Genomic DNA, 23842 nt, shown 5'->3' on the forward strand with positions numbered 1-23842 from the left:
TGGATGAATTCTGATGTTGTGATTCAATTAGTGGTAGGCTTCATATTTATTAAAAAAAAAAATTTATACGCAAGAATTAAATTCTTATGAGAAAATGTTTTTTTGTTATACAGGAAGAGCTTTGCTTCTTTTACAGTAGCAAGACATCACAATTAAAATACAATTTGACCAAATTAATCAAATAAAAAGTGGTATGATGATATGATCTAAAAATCTGTCAAGAATACAAGGTGGCGAAAAATTCATGGTCACGCAAACGCAACGCAGTAAGCCATGAAACGCAGAGATGCAAGGCTTACATCAGCATCAGCAGCAGCAGCAGCATCAGCTAGCGGCACTTCTCTCCGCCGCACTTCCCAAGGACGATTCCAGCACCGCCGCTTCCGACGGTGACACTTCTCCTCCTCGCCTCGCCGCCATCAATTCCCTCCACCGCGCCATCCTTCACCCACACAACTCCCTCCTCGTCACTCACTCCGCCGCTTTCCTCGCCCAAGGCTTCTCTCAACTCCTCTCTGACAAGTAAGTTCACTCGCCCCCCCCCCCCCCCCCCCCCCCCCCCAAAACCCTAAACCCTAATTTCATACTTCAACTTCTTTTTCTTCGCCGCAGGTCTTACGAGGTGCGGCAAGCAGCGGTTGTAGCGTATGGTGCTCTTTGTGGTTTAATCTCTTCAATCCCTGTAACCTCGAACGCGAGACAGAACCATGTTATGCTTGGAAGCTTGGTTGACCGTTTCATTGGTTGGGCTTTACCGTTGTTGAGCAATGTCACTGGTGCTGTTGATGGGAATAAGGAATTGGCTCTGGATGGTTTGCGTGAGTTTCTCAATGTTGGTGGAAATGATAGGTATGCTTTGCCTATCCTCAAAGCGTGTCAGGTCTTGCTTGAGGATGAGAGAACCTCCCTGAGTTTGTTACATAGGCTTCTGGGTGTTATTACTTTGATATCATTGAAGTTTTTGAGGTGTTTTCAGCCTCATTTCCCTGATATTGTTGACCTCCTTCTTGGTTGGGCTTTGGTGCCTGACCTTGCCATATCAGATAGGCGTGTTATTATGGACAGCTTCTTGCAGTTTCAGAAGCACTGGGTTGGTAGTCTCCCCATGTCCTTGAGGTTGCTCACTAAGTTCTTGGGGGATATGGAGGCCTTGCTTCAGGATGGAAGTCCCGGAACCCCGCCGCAGTTTCGGAGGCTTCTTGCTTTGCTTTCTTGTTTTTCAACAATTCTACAGTCCACTGCTTCTGGTTTGCTGGAAATTAACCTGCTTGAACAAATAAGCAATCCTCTTAGCGTGTTGCTGCCTCGCTTGCTGAGGTGCTTGTCTATGATTGGGCAGAAATTTGGATGGCCTGAATGGATAGAAGATTCTTGGAAGTGTTTAACTCTTTTGGCAGAAATATTGCGTGAGCAGTTTTCGAATTTTTATCCTCTTGCTATTGATATCTTATTTCAAAGCTTGGAATTTGGGGCAACTGCTCAACGGGAAGGATTTAGGAGGATTACCTCTTTACAAGTTCATGGGGTTTTGAAAACTAATCTCCAATTATTATCGTTGCAGAAGATTGGCCTCCTCCCATCATCTGTGCGTAAGTTATTGCAGTTCGATACATCAATTTCTCTGCTGCGATTGCATCCGAATCACTTGGTAACGGGAAGTTCTGCAGCTACTTATGTTTTCTTGCTTCAGCATGGGAATCAAGAAGTTGTCAATGAAGCAATCACCTTATTGATTGAAGAATTGGAGCTGTTGACGAGTGTGATAGGAAAAAACACCAGTCAGTCGGATCAGTTCAATTGTGTCATAGGTTCTAAAACATTTTCAAAACTTGAATTATTCGCGTTAATCAAGTTTGATTTGAAAGTTCTATTAGCATGCATTTCCTTGGGTGGGGATAACAGTTTGATTGGCCAAACAGAAATTGCTACGATGTATCTTAGGAGGTCAGAAAAGTTGGTGTCCTTTGTCACAGAAAAGATGAATCCTTTTAAATTACCTATTCAGGCCTTCATGGAATTGCAGTTTGCTGTTGTCAAGACATTGGAGAGGTTAAATTCAGTTGAGTTCTTAATTAAGTGTTCTGTAAGAGAACAGAATTGTGACAAAGCTTTTGTGGAGTTTCCAATTAAAAAGGAGGATGGTGATGATCAATTCAGTGATGGATTTTCAGCGGTGATTACTGAGCATCTAGAAAACTATAGCAAGCTCCTTATAAAAGCCCTTCATGTTTCTTCTCCTTTGGCAATTAAGTTAGCAGCTCTAGATTGGGGACAAAAGTTCTGTGAGAATGTTATGGCTGTTAATAAGATATCAAGCAAAAAAGGTCTCTCCTATGAAACATGCAGACATGCTGGTGTAATCATGAACTTAGTTTTCTCACTTTTAGGTGGTGCATTTGAGAGGGAACCAGAAGTGAGATCACATGTTGCAACAACTTTGGAGATGTTTATGCAAGCAAAGCTTTTACATCCTGTATGTTTTTATCCCTTAGCTGAAGTGGTACTGGAGAAACTTGGGGATCCAGCTATAGAGATACAGGATGTATATGTGAGACTACTTGCTCATATTTTGCCTACTACTGTATATACATGTGGTCTCTATGATTGTGGGAGATTTAGGCCTGTTGACCTTGGGTTAGGCAACAGTTCTAAGATGCACTGGAAACAATTATTTGCCCTAAAGCAACTGCCTTTGCAACTGCAGTCACAACATCTTGTGTCGATCTTAAGTTACATTTCACAAAGATGGAAGGTACCTCTTTCTTGTTGGATTCAGCGGCTCATTCATAGTTGCCAGAGTTCAAAGGATGCTATTTTAAGTCAGCCTGAAGAAAATGGAAATTTTGGTGCTAATTCTCTATGGTTGGATATGCAAGTGAATGAAGACATACTTGAAAGAATCTGTTCTGTCAATAATTTAGCCGGTGCTTGGTGGGCTGTACAAGAAGCAGCTCGGTATTGTATTGCTACACGTCTTCGGACTAACCTTGGTGGGCCTACCCAAACATTTGCTGCTCTAGAGCGCATGCTCTTGGACATTGCACACCTTTTGCAACTTGATAATGAGCAAAACGATGGGAACTTAAGTATGATAGGATCCTCTGGTGCTCACTTGTTACCAATGAGATTACTGTTGGATTTTGTTGAGGCTCTAAAGAAAAATGTGTATAATGCATATGAGGGGTCCGCTATTTTACCACCTGTTACCCGTCAGAGTTCTTTATTCTTTCGAGCAAACAAAAAAGTATGTGAGGATTGGTTTTCTCGTATATGTGAACCAATGATGAATGCTGGATTGGCTCTACATTGCAATGATGCTGTTATTCAATACTGTACACTGCGCTTACAGGAGCTCAAGAATCTTTCTGTGTCATCTTTGAAGGAAAAATCTAGGGCTCAGGTAACTGATAACCTCCACAATATCAGAGGAAGGTATAGAGGAGATGTCTTAAAAGTTTTAAGACATATTTCACTAGCTCTTTGCAAGAGTTCTGAACCAGATTCTTTAATTGGCCTACAAAGATGGGTTTCGATTACGTTCTCCTCCTTACTTGGGGAAGAAAACCAGTCCTTCAATGAGTGGGGAACTGTTAGACCCCTTTCATGGATAAGTGGGCTTGTATATCAGGCTAGAGGCGAGTATGAGAATGCTGCAGCTCACTTTACTCACTTGCTACAAACTGAAGAGTCACTCAGTTCCCTGGGTTCTGATGGTATACAGTTTGTTATAGCACGTGTAATTGAGAGTTATGCAGCTGTATCTGATTGGAAATCTCTTGAAACCTGGTTATTAGAGCTGCAACTGCTTCGCGCTAAGCATGCTGGTAGAAGTTATTCTGGTGCTCTGACAATGGCAGGCAATGAAATTAATGCAATCCATGCATTAGCACATTTTGATGAGGGTGATTATCAGGCTGCATGGTCATGCCTTGATTTGACGCCTAAAAGTAATAGCGAGCTTACCCTTGATCCAAAAATAGCCTTGCAACGGAGTGAGCAGATGCTTCTGCAATCATTGCTTTTCCAGAAAGAGGGAAAAAGTGATAAGGTGCTGCATGATTTGCAGAAAGCGAGGTCAATGTTGGAAGAATCACTTTCTGTTCTTCCACTTGATGGGTTAGCTGAAGCAACACCTCTTGCTATTCAGTTGCACAGCATTTTCCTTGTAGAAGAGGATTACAAGCTTAAATCATACCATGAGAAGGCCAAACAACTTCAGTCAATATTCAATTTTCTTCAGCCAGTGCCATCTATTAGTAAAATTCGTCAAGATTGTAATCCATGGCTGAAAGTCCTTCGGGTTTATCAAACCATTTCCCCAACTTCTCCAATCACTCTGAAATTCTGCATGAATTTGCATAATTTATCCCGTAAGCAAAGTAATCTACTGTTGGCAAATCGTCTGAACAACTATCTCAAAGATCATGTGTCTGCTTGCCCTGAGGAGGAGCATCGCAATCTTCTTGTCTTAAATTTGCAGTATGAGAGCATTTTACTGCAATATGCTGAAAACAAGTTTGAAGATGCTTTCACAAACCTTTGGTCATTTTTACGTCCTTGCATGGTGTCTTCAACATCTATAATATCTGATGCTGAAGAGAGAATTCTGAAGGCCAAAGCATGCTTGAAACTTGCAGATTGGCTGAGGCGGGATTATTCAGATTGGAGTCCAGAGAGTATAGTTCTTAAGATGCCAGCAGATTTTGATATGGCTGAATCAGCGCCACTTGGCAAAGACGGCAATGAAGAAAATTTAAACTGTAAACAAAATTTTGGTTCTATTACTGAGGAAATTGTTGGTACAGCAACGAAATTGTCTTCTCGTCTTTGCCCCACCATGGGCAAGTCATGGACTTCTTATGCTTCTTGGTGCTTTAAGCAAGCCAGAGACTCACTCCTTGTTCAAAGTGAAACTACCCTCCAATCATGCTTATTTTCTCCCATACTTGTTCCAGAAATTTCACCTGAAAGATTCAAGTTGACTAAGGATGAGGTGCAAAGAATGAAGTCGTTGGTTTTGTGTCTTTTTCAGGACAATATTGATATGAAAGGTTTCATAGATGAACAGGAAGATGGAAGTTCTTGGCTTGATTCTGCAGAGCACTCAAGTAATGGCAATCCTCTGCAGACATTGGTTTGGCATTTAGTGAATATTATTGAAACTGCTGCAGGGGCACCTGGTGCTGAAAACTCTGGTGGTGAATGTCTTTCAGTCATGGTATCTTCTCAATTGAGGATTTGTTTGTTGCATACAAATTTTGGGCTTGGAGAATCTGACATATTATCTGCATTGGATGATTTTGTTGATATTTGGTGGTCTTTGCGGAAGAGAAGAGTGTCCCTGTTTGGACATGCAGCTCATGGTTACATACAATATCTTTCTTATTCATCATCCCATCTTTACCATAGTCAGATGCCTGATTCTGATTATGAGGCTTTGAAGCAAAAAAATTGCAGTTACACCCTGAGGGCTACATTGTATATATTGCATATACTTCTCAATTATGGTGTGGAGTTGAAAGATACTCTTGAATCTGCTCTTTTGGCTGTTCCTTTGTTGCCATGGCAGGTTGCAAGCTAGATCTTAGGCTTTTACTTTAGTTTCTTTCAGTTTTGAGGGGAGGATTGTTTGCTGAAATTTTATTGAAATTGTCTTTTTAGGAAGTTACGCCTCAACTGTTTGCACGTATTAGTGCTCATCCTGAACAAGTGATTCGGAAGCAGTTGGAGGGATTACTGATCATGCTGGCCAAGCAGTCTCCCTGTTCTATAGTGTACCCAACACTAGTTGATGTTAATGCTTATGAAGAGAGGCCCTCAGAAGAGCTTCATCATGTGCTGGCTTGTCTGGTAATATGAAAAGTTCTGTGTGCTTAATGTAGCTTATATATATATATTTTTACAACAAATATTCTCTTAAGACCATGTGGATAATTGGGCATCAAAGTTCTTCTCCCCATGTGACAGTTCAACCGGGCTGAACTGGTCCGCTAAGATGTGTATTTAAACAGTGATGTTTAGTCCATTAATCTTTTCAGAGTGATAAATGATTCAGTATTTGTAATTTCTATTATATATTTTATTTGTTTTTGGTAGAAAAGTAAAATCAATTATGAGCTTTTATCTAATAGCTTAAATATTTAGGAGAGTTGGTAATTATCATGGTATCCTTGATTAAGTGTTCAAGAGTTTGATCCTTTTTGCCGACATTCTTCCTATAGAAATATTTTAGCACAAGTAGGCTCGTGTATTGTCCACACTTAAAGCTCCAGAGGACTCTTGCATGAGAGAACGTGTTAGAGATATAAAACCAATGTTGTATCTTCAGCTAACAGCTTCAGCTTTTGGGAGAATTGATCCTTGACATGATATTAAAGCCTCTTAAACCAAGTGCTCTAGAATTTGAGCCTTGTCGTCTCTATTCTTCTAATTTTTATTTTTTATTTTTTTTTTTAAAAAAAAGGATTTCAGTACAATTGAATCTGAAATATATTGTATATTCAAGTGTGTAAGTCTGTACAAGGAGTCTCTCTATTTATAGAGACTAAAAGACCTAACGGAATGACCTAATGGGCCAAGCCCACAATCTAGACTATTCTAATAATAATAAATTAATATTATTTCTAACACTCCCCCTCAAGCTGGTGCGTATATATCAAAAGCTCCCAGCTTGTTACAAATATGATCTATTCGAGGACCTCTAAGAGCTTTAGTGAATACATCCGCAAGTTGATCATTGGAATTGACAAATGTTGTCTCGATCTCCCTTGACTGAATCTTTTCTCTAACAAAATGACAGTCAATTTCTATATGCTTGGTCCTCTCATGAAAGACTGGGTTAGAGGATATATGCAAAGCGGCTTGGTTGTCACAAATGAGCTTCATAGGCCTTTGTTCACAGAGATGGAGTTCCTTCAGCAATTGACTCAGCCAGATGAGCTCACAGGTTGCATTTGCCATTGCCCGATATTCTGCCTCCGCACTGGATCTGGCGACCACAGTTTGCTTCTTACTCTTCCAAGAGATCAAATTTCCTCCGAAGAGAACACAATACCCTGAGGTGGATCGTCTATCTGAAGGAGAACCTGCCCAGTCAGCATCTGAATAACTAGAGATCTCTGAACTCCCTTTATTTGTATATAATAAACCTCTTCCTGGCGCCTTTTTAATATATCGGAGAATTCTAATAACTGCATCCCAATGGGAGTCACAGGGAGAATCAAGAAATTGACTTGCAACACTCACTGCGAAGGAGATATCTGGCCTTGTCACAGTAAGATAATTCAATTTTCCAACTAATCGGCGGTAGCGACTAGGATCTGGCAGTGGCTCCCCCTGTCCTGGTAATAACTTAACATTGGGGTCCATAGGTGTATCAATGGGTTTACAGCCTAACATGCCAGTCTCATCTAGGATATCCAGTGCATACTTCCTCTGACAGATGGAAATGCCCCGCCTAGACTGTGCAACTTCGATCCCCAAGAAATATCGAAGTCTGCCAAGATCTTTGGTCTGAAATTGATTGAATAAATGCTCTTTCAACTGATCAATCCCGGTCTGATCACTGCCTGTAATGATAATGTCATCAACATAGACCAGGAGATAAACACACTGGCCAGAAGAGCTATGCCGGTAAAAGACAGAATGATCGGCTTTGCTTCTGATTAAGCCAAAGGATTCAACAACTGAACTAAAGCGGCTAAACCAGGCCCGAGGAGATTGCCTTAGGCCATATAAAGATTTCCGAAGTTTACATATCATTCCAGAACTCTCCCCCTGAGCAACAAAACCTGGTGGTTGCTCCATATAAACTTCCTCCTGCAAGTCACCATGTAGAAAAACATTCTTAATATCAAGTTGGAGAAGGGGCCAGTGATGAATGGCGGCAAGGGCAAGAAACAGGCGAACAGAAGCCATCTTAGCAACAGGAGAAAAGGTATCCCCATAATCAAGACCAAAGATCTGTGTGTATCCCTTGGCCACTAAGCGAGCTTTAAGGCGATCAACAGTGCCATCAGGACCAACTTTAACTGTGAACACCCATCGACAACCAACAACAGACTTCCCGGGAGGAGCACGAACAAGATCCCAAGTGCCATTGGAGTGAAGTGCCTGCATTTCATCAAGCATCGCCTGGCGCCACCCTGGATGAGATAGTGCTTCACCTGTGGTTTTAGGGATGGAAACAGAAGAGAGACTAGAAACAAAAGTAAAATGTTGTGAAGAAAGTCTGTCATAACTCAAGAAAGAATAAAGGGGATGAGGATTTCGAGTGGATCGAATACCTTTCCGAAGGGCAATGGGAGGAGTCTCTGATGGAGGATCCGGAGGAGAAGAGCCGACGGGAAAGGGCGATGAGTCATCAAGAGGCAAAGTCGAAGGAGGTGCAGGCTGACGACGCTGGTATGTGAGGAGAGGACGATCTGCAGGTATGGAGGTAATTGGTTGCTCCTCTGGAATAGGGTCACCTGCAGCTGGTAAAGACAAGTCAAGAAAAGGAACAGGGAGGACCTGATCAACTTGGGACACTGGAGACGGAGTAGAGTGAAAAGGCTGCTGATCAAGGAAAGTGACATCAGCAGAAACGATATAACGCTTGAGATCAGGAGAATAGCAACGATACCCTTTTTGAAAACGTGTATACCCAAGGAAAATACACTTGAAGGCCTTGGATGTCAACTTGTCTTTACCTGGAGTAAGATCATGAACAAAACAAGTACAGCCAAAAATATGTAAAGGCAGAGGATAAGAAGGTGCTCCAGAAAACAAAATACTGTGGGGAACATCATTATTGAGCACAGAAGAGGGCATGCGGTTGATAAGGAAACATGAGGTGATAATTGCATCTGCCCAAAAACGGAGTGGGACGTTCATATGAATGAGAAGGGTACGTGCAGTTTCAACTAGATGTCTATTTTTACGTTCAGCGACTCCATTTTGTTGTGGAGTGTGGGGACAGGTAGTCTAGTGTATCGTCCCTTGTGTATCCAGAAATTTAGAAAATTCAAGAGACATATACTCTTTTGCATTATCACTGCGCAAGATTTGAATAGAAGCACCAAATTGAGTTTTTATTTCTGCACAAAACTTTTGATAAATTGAAAATAACTCAGAACGATTTTTCATTAAATAAACCCAAGTGCAACGGGAGAAATCATCAATAAAGGTGACAAAATACTGAAAACCCAAAACAGACATTGTTCGACTCGGACCCCAAATATCAGAATGAACAATAGAAAAAGGAGCATCAGCTCTTTTATTGACTCTATTAGCAAAGGAGGAGCGAGTGTGTTTTCCTTGCTGACAAGAATGACAGTTTAAAGACTTAAGATTGGATAAAAAGGGAATCATATGCTGAAGCTTGGAGAGGTTTGGATGACCCAGACGGCTGTGAATTAGCTCAGGAGACTCTGTGAGAGAACAAGCTACTGGAGAAGGTGGTGCAATCAGATAGTAGAGACCTCGTGACTCAACGCCTGCTCCAATCGTCTTCCCCGTACCCGAATCCTGCATAGAAAAGGATTGTTTAGAGAAGGTAATAGTACATGAAAGAGAATGAATCAACTGGCTAACAGAGATTAAATTAAAAGGAATGCTAGGTATATAATAAACTGAACTCAAGGTTAAAAGAGGAGTTGGTTTGGCTTCCCCAATTCCACGAGCAGGAGCCTTAGTGCCATCAGCAAGAGTGACAGGGGGTAGGTTATTAGAATAAGAAAGTGAAGTGAAGAGATCTTTATTACCACAAATATGATGAGTAGCACCTGAGTCTATTATCCAGGGTCCAAGAGATGATTGATAAAACAAGCAACATGATTACCAGTGTCTTGAGTAGGATGCTGAGAAGAAACCTTCTTGAGAAGTGCCTCATAGTCGGCACTTGAAAGAGTTACTAATCCAGTTGAAGGTGGCGTAACATCAGTTTGAGCAAAGTTGGCAGTCGGTGGCTTCAAATGAGGGTACTTCCTATAGCCTATATAGCACCGATACGACACGCGACACGTGACACGACACGACACGACACTCCGACACGTCAATCCTAAAAAATTATGGATTTCGACACGTTGGGACACGTATTAATATTAAATAATATTTTTAATTTATATAGTGTATATTTCATTTAATATTTAATAATTTAACAAAAAAATGAAACTGAATTAATAATACCCATCAATACGTTATAAAGATGGAAGCTTTAATCAAAAAAATAAGAACTGGGATGAGAGAGAGATATAATATCATATAGAGAGATCTAATCATATTAGAGAGAGAGATCAGAGAGAAGAAGATACAACAAGAGCGTGATAGGAATTGATAACAATGATGCTGAGATGATCTCTTATCTACTTAAGGGGAAAAAAGACAAAAAGATAAAATTGATATGATCAGGTGGAAGCTTTATTAATATATTTTAACTTTTAAAAAAAATAATTTTTTTTAAAAAAATTAAAAAAAATAATTTTTTTTAAAAAATTTAAAAAAAATTTAAAAAAAAATTACGAAAATGCCATTTGACCGTGTCGGACACGGTCAAATTCGCGTGTCGGAATGGTCAACGTGTCGGAAAAAGTCAATCGCGTGTCCGACACCGTGTCGGAGCGTGTCGGAGCGTGTCGCCGTGTCGGAGCGTGTCGGACCCGACTCTTCCTGTTTTTACAAGTGTCTGTGCTTCCTTGCCTATAGCAGCGTTCTTCAAAATGCCCAAGATTCTGGCAATAATTGCAACGAGGCCTTTGTCTGCGGCCACGTCTGCGACCGCGTCCACTGTTCCAATTGGAATCACGGGCCCGAGAAAAGAATGGAGATGGGGTAGTACCGGAGATGATGCCAGTCGTGTTTTTGGACGCATTATTTGAGCCCTCCATCACAAAATAAAAGGAGATGACCAGAAAATAGAAAAGAACTACAAGAAAGCAAGAAATCGCGCAAAAACGTTGCATAAAAGTGTCCAAACAGCGGGGTTTTCACTGATATCTTTCAAACGGATGGGACCCACAACGAACGGAGACCAGATCTGGAAAGAGGGTGAGGAGGCGAGCAAGATGGTGGTGGTCCGGCCTGGAACGGTGGCCGGACGGTGGCTCACGCGCCGGAACAGTGGTTCGGCCGCCGGAGACTTCCACCGGCGCGTGGATGCTCCGATCAACACGCGGCTTGGACAGACGGGGTCGCCTCCCTGAGCCGCTCCTGATCGCGTGGTGGTTGGTCGGAAAAGTCGCCGGAAAAGCAGTCTAACGGCGATGAACAGTGGCGGACGGTGGTTTTCTGGCGGTTTCCGGCGATGAACGGAGGCTGACGATCTTTTTCCTGATGATACGAGGTTGAGGACAAAAAATTTGTGACTAAATAAGGGTTAGGTGTGAAAGGATGGTTGCCGGTATGATGCACGACAATAAAAAGAAAGGAAAAGATATATATGCGGAAGCAGAGCCCTCAGATCGAGAGCTCTGATACCAAATTGAATCTGAAATATATTGTATATTCAAGTGTGTAAGTCTGTACAAGGAGTCTCTCTATTTATAGAGACTAAAAGACCTAACGGAATGACCTAATGGGCCAAGCCCACAATCTAGACTATTCTAGACTATTCTAATAATAATAAATTAATATTATAAATTAATATTATTTCTAACAAGTACAAGGTAAAATGGGCTTATGGGTTGTCGACACTTCATGTTCAAAGGGCTTTTGTGTGAGTGGATTTATATAGATATAAAACCAATCATGCCTTTACAGCTTTACTTAGCAAATGAAGCTTTTAAAAGGGGTGGTCATTGACAGTTTTGACTCTGAAACTGTACTACAACATGAAAAGTCTCAAATGTGTCCCTTTGTCTTTATATGAGTTATTAGGTCCGTCCATTGAACTTGAAATGACTTTGTTGGTTAGCAACGAGGTTTAGAAGAAGCAAGGGAATATACTTTTGGTTTACAGTTACGTGCTTGGTAATGTAGCATTTCCTCTTATTTTGTCATATCTTGGACGTTGTCATTGTTCATTCAATTATTGAGTTTAGGTTCACATCCTAAAATAAGTGCTCAGAACCTATATTAGCAGTAGCAGTCCTGTCTCAAGTTTGCATTATTGTCCTCAAATGGACTTAAACTTTGAAGTGTTAGTGTGTTACACTGAATATCGTAAGTGACTGAGCATCCTCGTTACAAATTCACAATATGCACTCATTAGTCTGAAATTGGAATTTGGAGGGACAAATAGATAGTAATCTGGTTTTCAGCTTAAAGCTTCTTGATAGGTACTCATTTTTTTGACCAGACATATTTATCACGATATGCACTCATTAGTCTGGCTAAAATTTCAGTTGAAGTTATTGCTTTTATACTGACTGTTTGTTAGCTTGCTTGGGAAAAGTAGCTTATAGGATGCTTAAAATTTATTTGTTTCATGCAGAGGGAACTTTACCCTCGATTGGTTCAGGATGTTCAGCTAATGATAAATGAACTGGGAAATGTTACTGTTCTCTGGGAGGAATTGTGGCTCAGTACTCTTCAGGAACTTCATACAGGTTGTTTTCCTTATTTTCCAATATTTTATTGATCATGGGATCCCTATTTACTGAATTACATTAAAGAATTAATGACTTTTTTAATGTTTGAGGGATGCATTTCATTGTTTCTTTTCATTGCACAATTACAATTTATTATCCGTGAAGCAAAATGGGGCTGACTTTATTTTGCTGCAGATGTGATGAGGCGAATAAATATGCTGAAAGAGGAGGCTGCAAGAATTTCAGAAAATGTTACTCTTAGTCAGAATGAGAAGAACAAGATAAATTCTGCTCGTTATTCTGCAATGATGGCTCCAATAGTTGTGGCTCTGGAACGTCGTTTAGCTTCAACTTCTCGAAAACCTGAGACTCCTCATGAAGCTTGGTTCCAGGAAGAGTATAAAGAACAACTGAAGTCAGCTATTGTATCCTTTAAGACTACTCCAGCTTCGTCGGCAGCTCTAGGAGATGTATGGCGAGCTTTTGATAGTATTGCTGCATCCTTGGCTTCTTACCAGAGGAAGTCTTCAATTTCCTTACAAGAAGTTGCACCACATTTGGCTCTGTTATCATCTTCAGATGTTCCAATGCCAGGTCTTGAGAAACAAATAAAAGTACCTGACTCTGACAAAGCAACTGATCTCCAAGGGGTTGTCACAATTTCTTCTTTCCATGAGCAACTCACTATCTTATCAACAAAGACTAAGCCTAAGAAACTTGGTATACTTGGTTCGGATGGTCAGAAGTACACTTATCTCCTTAAAGGACGAGAAGATTTGCGCCTTGATGCTAGAATTATGCAATTACTGCAGGCGATAAATGGTTTTCTACATTCTTCTTCTTCTACTTGTAGCAACTCTCTTGGCATTCGCCATTATTCGGTGACTCCAATCAGTGGTCGGGCTGGTCTAATCCAGTGGGTGGATAATGTAATAAGCATTTACAGTGTATTTAAATCTTGGCAAACCCGTGTCCAGCTAGCACAGTTTTTGGCATTAGGCACTGCAAATACAAAAGCCACAGCTCCTCCACCTGTTCCCCGTCCCAGTGATATGTTTTATGGGAAGATCATACCTGCACTTAAGGAGAAAGGCATTAAGAGAGTGATTTCTCGAAGGGATTGGCCTCACGAAGTCAAATGTAAAGTTCTTCTTGATCTCATGAAGGAAGTGCCTAGACATCTTCTTTACCAAGAACTATGGTGTGCTAGTGAAGGGTATAAAGCCTTCAGCTCAAAAATGAAAAGGTACATTCGAGGGACTCTTAAACTTTTGCTGATGCATTTCGTGGTTACATCATTTATGATTAAATTCATTGGTCAAAGTCCTTTGCCTATATATGTATTTGGTTTTTGTGATTTGTTTATTTATTTTGGCTTGCTTTTACCACTTCAAATTCTTGGGCTTGGAACTACTTTTGAATACTGTTGAAATTATAGGGACTTAGGCATTGATGGAAGGAAGAAAAGAAATAATAGAGATTGAATAATATTTTATAAACGTTATATGAAATGCTACAAAAGGCAAAGTGATAAACCTTATTTAGATCAAATAGGGGGCTCCTAAAATAAGGAAACAAATCATTAAATATTAGGAAATGGGGAAACTATTCCTAAGAGATTATCTAGGATACCCTAAACTATTTTAAGATATAACCTAGATATTATACGATATTTTCTAAATATTCTAACAAACACAATAAGTTTAGGTCAATCTACACTTTGAAGAGATTATCTAGGATACCCTAAACTATTTTAAGATATAACCTAGATATTATACGATATTTTCTAAATATTCTAACAAACACAATAAGTTTAGGTCAATCTACACTTTGAAGGCTTGTCATTCTTTTTTTACACACTAACTTATGCTATGATACCCCCATAGCCAAAGTTTATCATAGAGGAGAGAAAAGATATTGGCTGCCCTCAACTGGGGTGAATGGGACACAAGAGTGGACTGGGCTGTGTGTATATGAGAGGAGGACAACTGGCGTGATCTAAGTGGAGAAGAGGATAGTTATGCTCTCACTGCCATAAGGTGAGATGAATAGGAAGGGAGGTGGTTCTTGAGAGAATTAGCAGGATTCGGGAGTGATCTTGGCAATCAGGAGCTAGAGGATTTTTTATTTTAATTTTTCTTATTATTTGACTGTATTACCAAGTTATGTCATCCTAGACTTTTGTTCCTTTATTTTCTTGTGGAGTTAACCAAGTTTTTTATACGATTCTAGTTCCTATCTAGAAAGGAGATTGTATTACTGAATAAAATTAGATCAATAGACAGAAATGAAAGAGCAATTCTCTCAGCTAAAGAAGAACTTCCTTTCGCCCCAAGCTATAAGCCAAAATGGGAAGAATACACATGATCCCCCAGCACGTTTGAATTTCTCTATTTAGACATATCCATCTGATCTGTTTTTTCTCTCCTCTAACTTTCCCTCCTAGTTCCTCATACAAGCCATTCTCTGTTGTTCCCTCCTAAATTGTTTTCTTCAGCTTACGAGAATGAACTTGTAGGGGCTTTTCAGCTCATCTTTAGTGGCAGATGGGTCAGTTGGGTTCAGGTTCCTATCAGTTTGGCATGGTCTTCTTGTTATCGTTGGATGTCTATTACTAAATTCTATTTTCTGACTATTCTATTTGAAATTACTTCCAGACTTTTGGTTGGCATATGATGCGCATTTGCTTAGGCAAAAAACAGTTATATCATTATAATTTAATTTTCTTCGATCTGCAGGTATTCTGGAAGTGTTGCTGCAATGAGTATGGTTGGTCATGTTCTGGGACTGGGTGACAGACATTTAGACAACATTCTTATAGATTTTTGTAGTGGGGATATTGTACATATTGATTACAATGTGTGCTTTGATAAAGGACAAAGATTAAAAATTCCAGAGATTGTTCCTTTCCGTCTTACCCAAATGGTTGAAACTGCTTTAGGACTGACTGGAACAGAGGGTAGCTTCAGAACAAACTGTGAGACAGTTATGGGCGTCCTAAGGAAGAATAAAGACATACTTTTAATGTTATTAGAAGTTTTTGTTTGGGATCCACTTGTGGAGTGGACACGGGGTGATTTTCATGATGAAGCTGCTATTGGTGGTGAAGAAAGAAAAGGCATGGAGTTGGCTGTTAGCTTGAGTCTATTTGCATCTCGAGTGCTGGAAATTCGTGTTCCCTTACAGGTACTTACCGTCTTACCGAACTAAAAGCTATCATTCTGTGGAAGTATGTGTGTCTGACATAATTAGATGAGCTGCATTCCAAACTTTTATGTAGTTGATTTCTTGTTCAGATGTGCTAAGGAGCATATGTTTAAGTTTCAAGTGTTTGTGTAGTTTATCTGTATTGCATGAGCTATTTCAGAATTTGCATAATGTATTTGAAATAAATATGCACACACGTCGTATTTGAATTCCTTTATTTTTTGTAACTTGTAACCTTTAATTAGCTAATCCTGTGTGTGAAAATTGTCGTCATACAATGTAGCTAGGTTTTTATATATTCTCTCATACTTTCTTGAGATCTAGCTAATATATGACCAATAGCTGATTTTTTTCTCCCCCAAATCTGAGTAGGAACACCATGATCAATTATTGACTAGCCTGCCAGCTGTCGAATCCGCACTTGAGGTATGGATGAAATGTCATTTTTTTATATGTTTACATTGTGGCTTTGTTTCGATTTTTCTCAATTAATATTTTCTTAATTTAAAGGGGACAAACCGGAGCAGTGGTAAAACTGTTCTTTCATGACTGAAAGGTCATGGGTTCAAATCCAGGAAACAGCCTCTTTGCAATTATGCAAGGGTAAGGCTGCGTACAAGGATTTCTTCCATCCCACACTCGCTAGTCGGGTTTAACGGGGAGTGGTTTTTATTATTTTCTTAATTTGAATTGACTTTTGGGAATTATGTGCCAGAGATTTGCTGATGTTCTAATCCAGTATGAGCTTGCCTCTTCTCTATACTGTCAAGCTGACCAAGAGAGGTCTAGCCTTATATTGCATGAGACATCTGCAAAGTCGCTTGTTGCTGAAGCAACCTCTAATTCAGAGAAAATTCGAGCTTCATTTGAAATTCAGGCTCGGGAATTTGCCCAAGCAAAGGATATGGTTGCTGAGAAAGCTCAGGAGGCAATGGGTTGGGCTGAGCAACATGGAAGGATTCTTGATGCTCTACGATGCAACTTGATCCCAGAAATAAATGCTTCTTTTAAGTTGAGTAACATGGAAGTCACCTTATCTCTTACATCTGCGGTTATTGTAGCCGGTGTTCCACTAACTGTTGTTCCTGAGCCAACACAAGCACAATGCCATGATATAGATAGGGAAGTTTCTCAATTCATAGCTGAGTTGGGTGATGGACTAACTTCTGCTGTAACTTCTCTGCAAGCATACTCATTGGCTCTGCAAAGAATCCTACCATTAAATTACCTTTCAACTAGCGCAGTCCATAGCTGGGCACAAGTTCTGCAACTATCTATCAATGCCCTGTCATCTGATATACTCTCTCTTGCCAGAAGGCAGGCTTCTGAACTTTTTGCAAGATTTCATGTAGATAGCATTGATTCTATCAAATGCAGTCATGATGATCTTTGTTTTAGGGTGGAGAAGTATGCAATAGAAATAGACAAATTAGAGAAAGAGTGTGCTGAATTAGAGAGTTCTATTGGCTCAGAGTCAGAATCAAAAACTAAGGATCGCCTATTGTCAGCTTTCATGAAATTCATGCAGTCCACTGGTCCTTTGAGAAAGGATGATGGATTTTCTTCTGTTCCATCTAGATATGATGGGACAAACAATACTAGACTATCGGGTGAGCTAGAAGAGGAGAGAGAGAAGGCACTATCAATTCTGAATATAGCTGTAAGTTCACTTTATAACGAGGTTAAGCATAGAATACTTAATATATATAGTGATTTGTCAGGAGGAAGAAATCAATACAATGTGTTGCAGAATGATTCTGGAACTATTTTTGCTGAGTTTGAAGAACTCGTGGAAAAATGTAATCTTGTGACAGAGTTTGTTAATGATCTGTGGCAATTTATTGGAGAGGACATCCCTTTTCTTGATATTAACAAAGTTCATTCAAAGTTTTCTTCTGAAAGTAATTGGGTTTCCATTTTCAAAACCATTTTGATATCCTGTAAGGGATTGGTTAGTCAAATGACTGAAGTTGTTCTTCCAGATGTAATACGATCCGCTGTTTCTTTAAATTCAGAAGTTATGGATGCATTTGGGTTGATATCACAAGTTCGAGGGTCTATAGAAACTGCAATGGAGCAGCTTGTGGAGGTTGAAATGGAGAGAGCATCACTGGCTGAACTTGAGCAGAATTATTTTGTTAAGGTTGGTCTTATTACTGAGCAGCAGCTGGCTCTTGAAGAAGCTGCAGTAAAGGGCAGAGATCATCTTTCGTGGGAAGAGGCAGAGGAACTTGCATCCCAAGAGGAAGTTTGTAGAGCACAACTGGACCAACTCCATCAAACTTGGAGTCAGAGGGATGTTAGGACTTCTTCTCTTATAAAGAGAGAAGCTGATATTAAAAATGCCCTGGTTTCTGTGAATTGTCAATTTCAATCTCTAGTTGGTGTGGAAGAAGAAAGGGAGCTACATATTTTGAGAAGCAAAGCACTACTGGCTGCACTTGTTAAGCCTTTCTTGGAATTGGAATCCAGTGATATTATGCTGTCTTCAGCTGATGGTTCTGTTGCAATGCCTTCGAGTAAATTTCATACTCTGGCAGATTTAATAAATTCTTGGAATTCTATATCTGAGTATGTCTGGAAAGTTGGAGGTTTATTGGATGATCATTCATTCTTTATTTGGAAAATAGGTGTTATAGATTCTTTTCTTGACACATGCATTCATGATATAACTTCATCAGTTGAGCAAAATCTAGGCTTTGACCAGTCACTCAATTTTATGAAGAAAAAGCTTGAAATCCAACTTCAGAAACACGTTGGTCTCTATTTGAAAGAAAGAGTTGCTCCTAGTTTATTGGCTTGTTTAGATAAAGAAAATGAGCACTTGAAGCAATTAACAGTCTCATCAAAGGAACTTGCTTTAGATCAGGTGAAAAATGATGGGTCTGTGAGAAAGGTTTTACTTATGCTTGAAGAATATTGTAATGTACATGAAACAGCTAGAGCAGCAAAGTCAGCAGCTTCTCTCATGAAAAGACAAGTGAACGAATTGAAAGAAGCTCTTCGGAAAACTACCCTTGAGGTAGTTCAAATGGAATGGATGCATGATGTTAGTTTGAACCCATCATATAACAGAAGAATCAGATTTGAGAAGTATCTTGATACTGATGATAGCTTGTATGCAATCATTTTGAACCTCAGCAGATCTAAATTATTGGAAAATATACAATCCGCTGTGTCAAAAATCACAACATCAATGGATTGTCTTCAGTCTTGTGAACAAACTTCTCTAATAGCTGAAGGACAGCTTGAGAGAGCAATGAGTTGGGCTTGTGGGGGTCCAAATTCCAGTAGTTCTGGAAATACTTCAACTAAAAATTCAGGAATTCCTCCCGAGTTCCATGAACATATTAAGACTCGCAGGCAGATTTTATGGGAATCTAGAGAAAAGGCGTCTGACATTGTGAAGTTATGTATGTCATTATTAGAGTTTGAAGCATCAAGAGATGGGTATTTGCTTATACCAGGCCAACCATATCCCTTCAGGAGTAGTGCTGATGGCAAGACTTGGCAGCAAGTGTACTTGAATGCACTAACAAGATTGGATGTTACTTTCCATTCTTATACACGTGAGTATGCTATATTTCTCAGTAGTTGAAGTCTCTTCATGTTAGTTTAACTTCTGCATGAAAGTGAACATGTGCTCTTCTCTTCCTTTAATAGGTACTGAGAAAGAGTGGAAGCTTGCACAACGCACTGTTGAAGCTGCTTCCAATGGATTATACACTGCAACCAATGAACTCTGTGTTGCCTCTCTGAAAGCAAAGTCAGCTTCAGGTAGATCTTGCCATCTTGGTTACTGTTCATCTGTAAATGGAAGTTCATTCATGCAGATGCATGTATTCTCAAATGTTGCATGTATCAGCATTATGGTTGCATGTTTTGGTTTAATATGTTCTTTACCTTTTTATAGGTGATTTACAAAGCACGGTTCTTTCAATGAGGGATTGTGCATATGAGGCTAGTGTTGCACTGTCTGCTTTTACTCAGGTTTCAAGGATCCATACTGCTTTAACTTCTGAATGTGGTTCTATGCTTGAAGAGGTACATTCTTTAAAGTATTTGAAGTTGTCGTGCATTACTGTGGAGTATAATTTTGAACTATTTTTTTCATATGATTATAGAATTTGATGTCTGTATTGATGTTTTATGTATATGGTTCTATATTGGTAATTTTGGAGCTGCTACTTTGTATGGGGGTAAAAGGATTTCAGGTCAAATTATGCATTGCACCTGGCCTTTTAAATTATAATCTTAGCAAGACCCAAGTTGTTAAACGATCAAATATAGCATTGGAATATATACGTATTTAAATGAACTCAGTTTCATAATCTTCTGGCTCTGTAGATCGTGTACAGCAATCCTGAAGTAGGCAAACCCAACTTGATAACCAAGTAATGCTAAATTACTAAAAAAAAAAAAAAACCCAACTAATCCCAATTTATTAAAAATGATTAAATGTACAAATAAGTGAATGTTTCTCTCATCACCAGGTCTACTATTACTTATTATGATTACTGTTACCTGTAGTTGCAAACAAGCTATAGAAAGTGTGCAAATAAGTTACTATGTGTTCCATCCATCACTAATAAGTCCTCTTTCTATGGATTGTTTGCAACTTAATGTTGCTTTGTTTTTGTAGGTTCTAGCAATAACTGAAGATATACATGATGTCAACAATATGGGGAAAGAGGCAGCTGCTGTCCACCTTTCTCTTATGGAAAATCTTTCAAAGGTTTTTTATTTACCCCTTTGTATCTCAGTTTATAATTATTGACCTTCAGGCTTCACCTATAGCTGTCCATTCTGTATTTCCTGATATTGAGCTTCCCTAAAGTCAAAATTGTATTTTGGCGGTTTTGGCAGGCGAATGCCATCCTTCTTCCACTTGAATCAGTGTTGTCTAAGGATGTTGCTGCTATGACCGATGCTATAGCTAGGGAAAGCGAGACCAAGAAGGAAATATCACCCATCCATGGGCAAGCTATTTACCAGTCTTACTGTTTAAGAATCAGGGAGGCTTGTCATACCTTTAAGCCCTTGGTACCATCTCTAACATCAGCTGTGAAGGGACTCTATTCATTGTTGACTAGGTTAGCAAGAACTGCTAATCTCCATGCTGGCAATCTGCACAAAGTAATGTGACAGTTTCAATAAGTATTTTTCCATATTTATAGGATAGGATAGAATCAAATTACACCAGTGTATTCAACAAGTCATAATTTCAATTTTGATCGTTGATCCTACTTGCATCTAATGACTCTAATTTATTAGTCACGTTAGATGCAAGTGAGATCAACGACTAAGATTGAGAATGTAATTTACACTTATGTAAGATGATCTTCTACTGATATATATATATATATATATATATATATATATATATATATATATATATATTCTGCTCCAACTGCCATGACCCAGTCAATTAGCCAAAGGAAGTTGGGAAAAAAAAATTGGTTATATTTCGAAAGAGCCAATCTAGATCCATGCTCTCTATTTTCAGGCTCTTGAAGGAATAGGAGAAAGCCAGGAAGTAAAATCACAGGATATTGTTTTGTCAAGATCAGATGCTGATGGTGGGGATGCTGTTGAATTTGATGGTAAAGAAGGGGAGAGTCTCTCTAGGTCTGATGATGATGAGACTGAAGATTTTATTGGCTTTCCTCGACTTTCTTTGGAAGATAAAGGATGGATATCGCCACCAGATAGCATCTGCTATAGCAGTTCAGGGTCTGACATTACATCAGCTGAAATTAGTCTACCTGAAAGCTTGAACGATTCAGAAAATAAAGACCTGCTTTCGCAGGGGTCTAGTACCAGAAATCCCACTGGTCATAATACCACTCCATTGTCTCAGACTGATGTTGAAGAAATCTCACCTTTTGAGGTGTCCCCATCTTTTCCTTTGGAGGATAATTTCAATGACACCAGTTCTGTGAAGTTAACTGATGAGGCCTCTGAACATCCCAAGGCTACGACTTTGCCAGGTGATAAATCTGTTGCTATCCCTGCTGACTCCCAGAGTCCATCAAATGACAACTCAGACAAATTTGATGGTGAAGATGAACTGCTTTCTGCAAATAAAGTTAAGAATGGCGCTGAACATCGGGAAGCTCCTGATCCTAACATAAATGTTGGTTCCCGAGTTGGAAGGGGTATGTACAAAGTCTTGTTTTTAACATTTTTTTTCTCATCTTTTATTTAATGTACCAATCCCATATTAGTAAAATAAATACTTAGGTTTTCATTGAGAATTGGTTTAATCCCCTGCCGTGGTGTCCCAATTAATAAACATGTGAAATAATATGAACCGTATAAAATTAATGATATACAATTAACCTTCACCTTTACTCTCGCAAAGTTAGGAACCTTGTGCACCAGGTTTGCCTTTTTGACTACCTTTATTTAATTAAAGGGCTTCTCTTTTCTCATGTCACATGAGATATCATCTCTCATGTCATAGACACAATAAGTGGTGGGGCCCACCACTTATTAAAAAAGAAGAAAAAACTAAAAAGATAGCACGAATTTCGATGTCTCACAACATGAGAAAACTATCTCCTATTACATAAGAAAATGATTTCCCTTAATTAAAAGCAAAAATGTACCATTCTAATGGACTCAAACTGCTTAGGCTAGGTTTTAGTGTAAAGAATATGAAACTATCTTGTGTTGGGAAGTTAAGTCAGCGAGGTGTAATATGTCAGAGTCCAGAATTTTGCTAAGGTCAACACTTAATCTTAGTTTTTGAGTGGTTTTTTTTTTTTTTTTTGTGAATGTTAAAGAGGAATGGGTTTTAGGATTCATTTTTCCTTTCGTTTCTTTACCTAACCATGTATTCTGAAGAGACTGACTGAATGTGCTCATCTTCTCTTTATGACTCATTTTAAATTATCTATAAATTTAAATTTGAAAATGGACCAAGGTTTTGGGTGTCATACAGCTAAGATTGCATTTGTGGTTTATTGAATGTCTAGAATAAGTTTTGAAGATTGTCCTTTGATAACCAAAGATATTCCTGAACTGTAAATACTAGTGTATGAGGGAGAAACAGCAAATTGTCATTTACAGCCACATGTACCTCATAATATCTTATGGATTGAAATTAGTATGAAAATAAAAGGAATTGACTTACCCTTTTTTGTTTATGACTTTTTGCACTTATCTGCTAGGTAAAAATGCTTATGCCTTGTCAGTATTGAGGCGGGTTGAGATGAAAATTGATGGTCAAGATATTTCTGAAAGCAGGTATGGATATAGATCTTTTTGGAACTCAAAATCTTTTGCTAAAATTTTTCCTTTATACTGAGCCTTCTTTGGATTTCAGGGAAATTGGTGTTGCAGAACAAGTAGATTATCTACTGAAGCAAGCTACTAGTGTAGATAATCTTTGCAACATGTACGAAGGTTGGACCCCATGGATTTGAGGTTTCTCAGACTTGAGCATCTTCTCATATTCCCAATATTATGCAAGAATTGGCTTCAGGCATTGTTGGGTCGACTATGGTGAGGAATAGGTCCTTTGGCCTTGTATTATTTCCTTGTGACAGGGAAGCCACCACACGGATGTTTTTGCAGGTCCCATTAGTCTGGCCATATCTTGAAATCTGCCAAATCGATCACAATCACTGATCTATCCACGGCACTGTATTCTGTTTAGCTTCTGCCGTCCTTTTGATTTCGGCATTTGTCCCGGCAGAGTTATTATTTCACACCTTACATGTGGGCTTGCATCTGCCATCCCATGACATGTTGCGGAGAAGTCCAAGGCTCACAGCTACTCTCGTGGGAGATGAAAAAGGATTACGCGCCTTCTCTTCATGTCTAAACAATGTGCAGCTGCTTTGAACACCTGCTACTTGCATTGCCATATTGATTGAGGAGTATGTTTTGGATCCTCAGCTCTTGAAGGCTTAGCAAAAGAATGTCGTATGCTAACAATCGAGCTAAGACTTGGATAGTTGGATTATCCAGTATGCTGTTTCTAGCTGGAGCATTATATTTATACAAAAATGAAGTCCGGCATCCGTTGCACATATCCATGTATCATTCATCTGTACATAGGTCAAAGAATCAACCGCTCATTGCTGGTTTATTCGTTATGTAATTGGACGTATTGAATCATG

At 39.3% G+C, this 23842-nt stretch overlaps 1 protein-coding gene across 1 annotated transcript; it reads left to right on the forward strand.

Annotated features, from left to right (window-relative positions):
- Positions 1–286: 286 nt before the first annotated feature.
- LOC133317178 (uncharacterized) lies at positions 287–23842 on the forward strand. The gene is given in 18 exon segments (XM_061519013.1): positions 287–522; positions 613–5363; positions 5410–5451; positions 5454–5569; positions 5662–5850; positions 12410–12524; positions 12702–13752; positions 15245–15692; positions 16086–16139; positions 16429–19282; positions 19377–19490; positions 19627–19757; positions 20356–20448; positions 20580–20849; positions 21220–21529; positions 21587–21772; positions 22889–22964; positions 23044–23842. Coding segments are annotated over 18 exon segments (11136 nt in total). The 3' UTR covers positions 23144–23842.

This window comes from Gastrolobium bilobum, unplaced genomic scaffold (assembly GCF_033153095.1).
Source record: "Gastrolobium bilobum isolate Gb01-03AN ecotype WA unplaced genomic scaffold, APGP_CSIRO_Gbil_v1 utg66984, whole genome shotgun sequence".
In the NCBI taxonomy this organism is placed as follows: Eukaryota; Viridiplantae; Streptophyta; class Magnoliopsida; order Fabales; family Fabaceae; genus Gastrolobium; species Gastrolobium bilobum.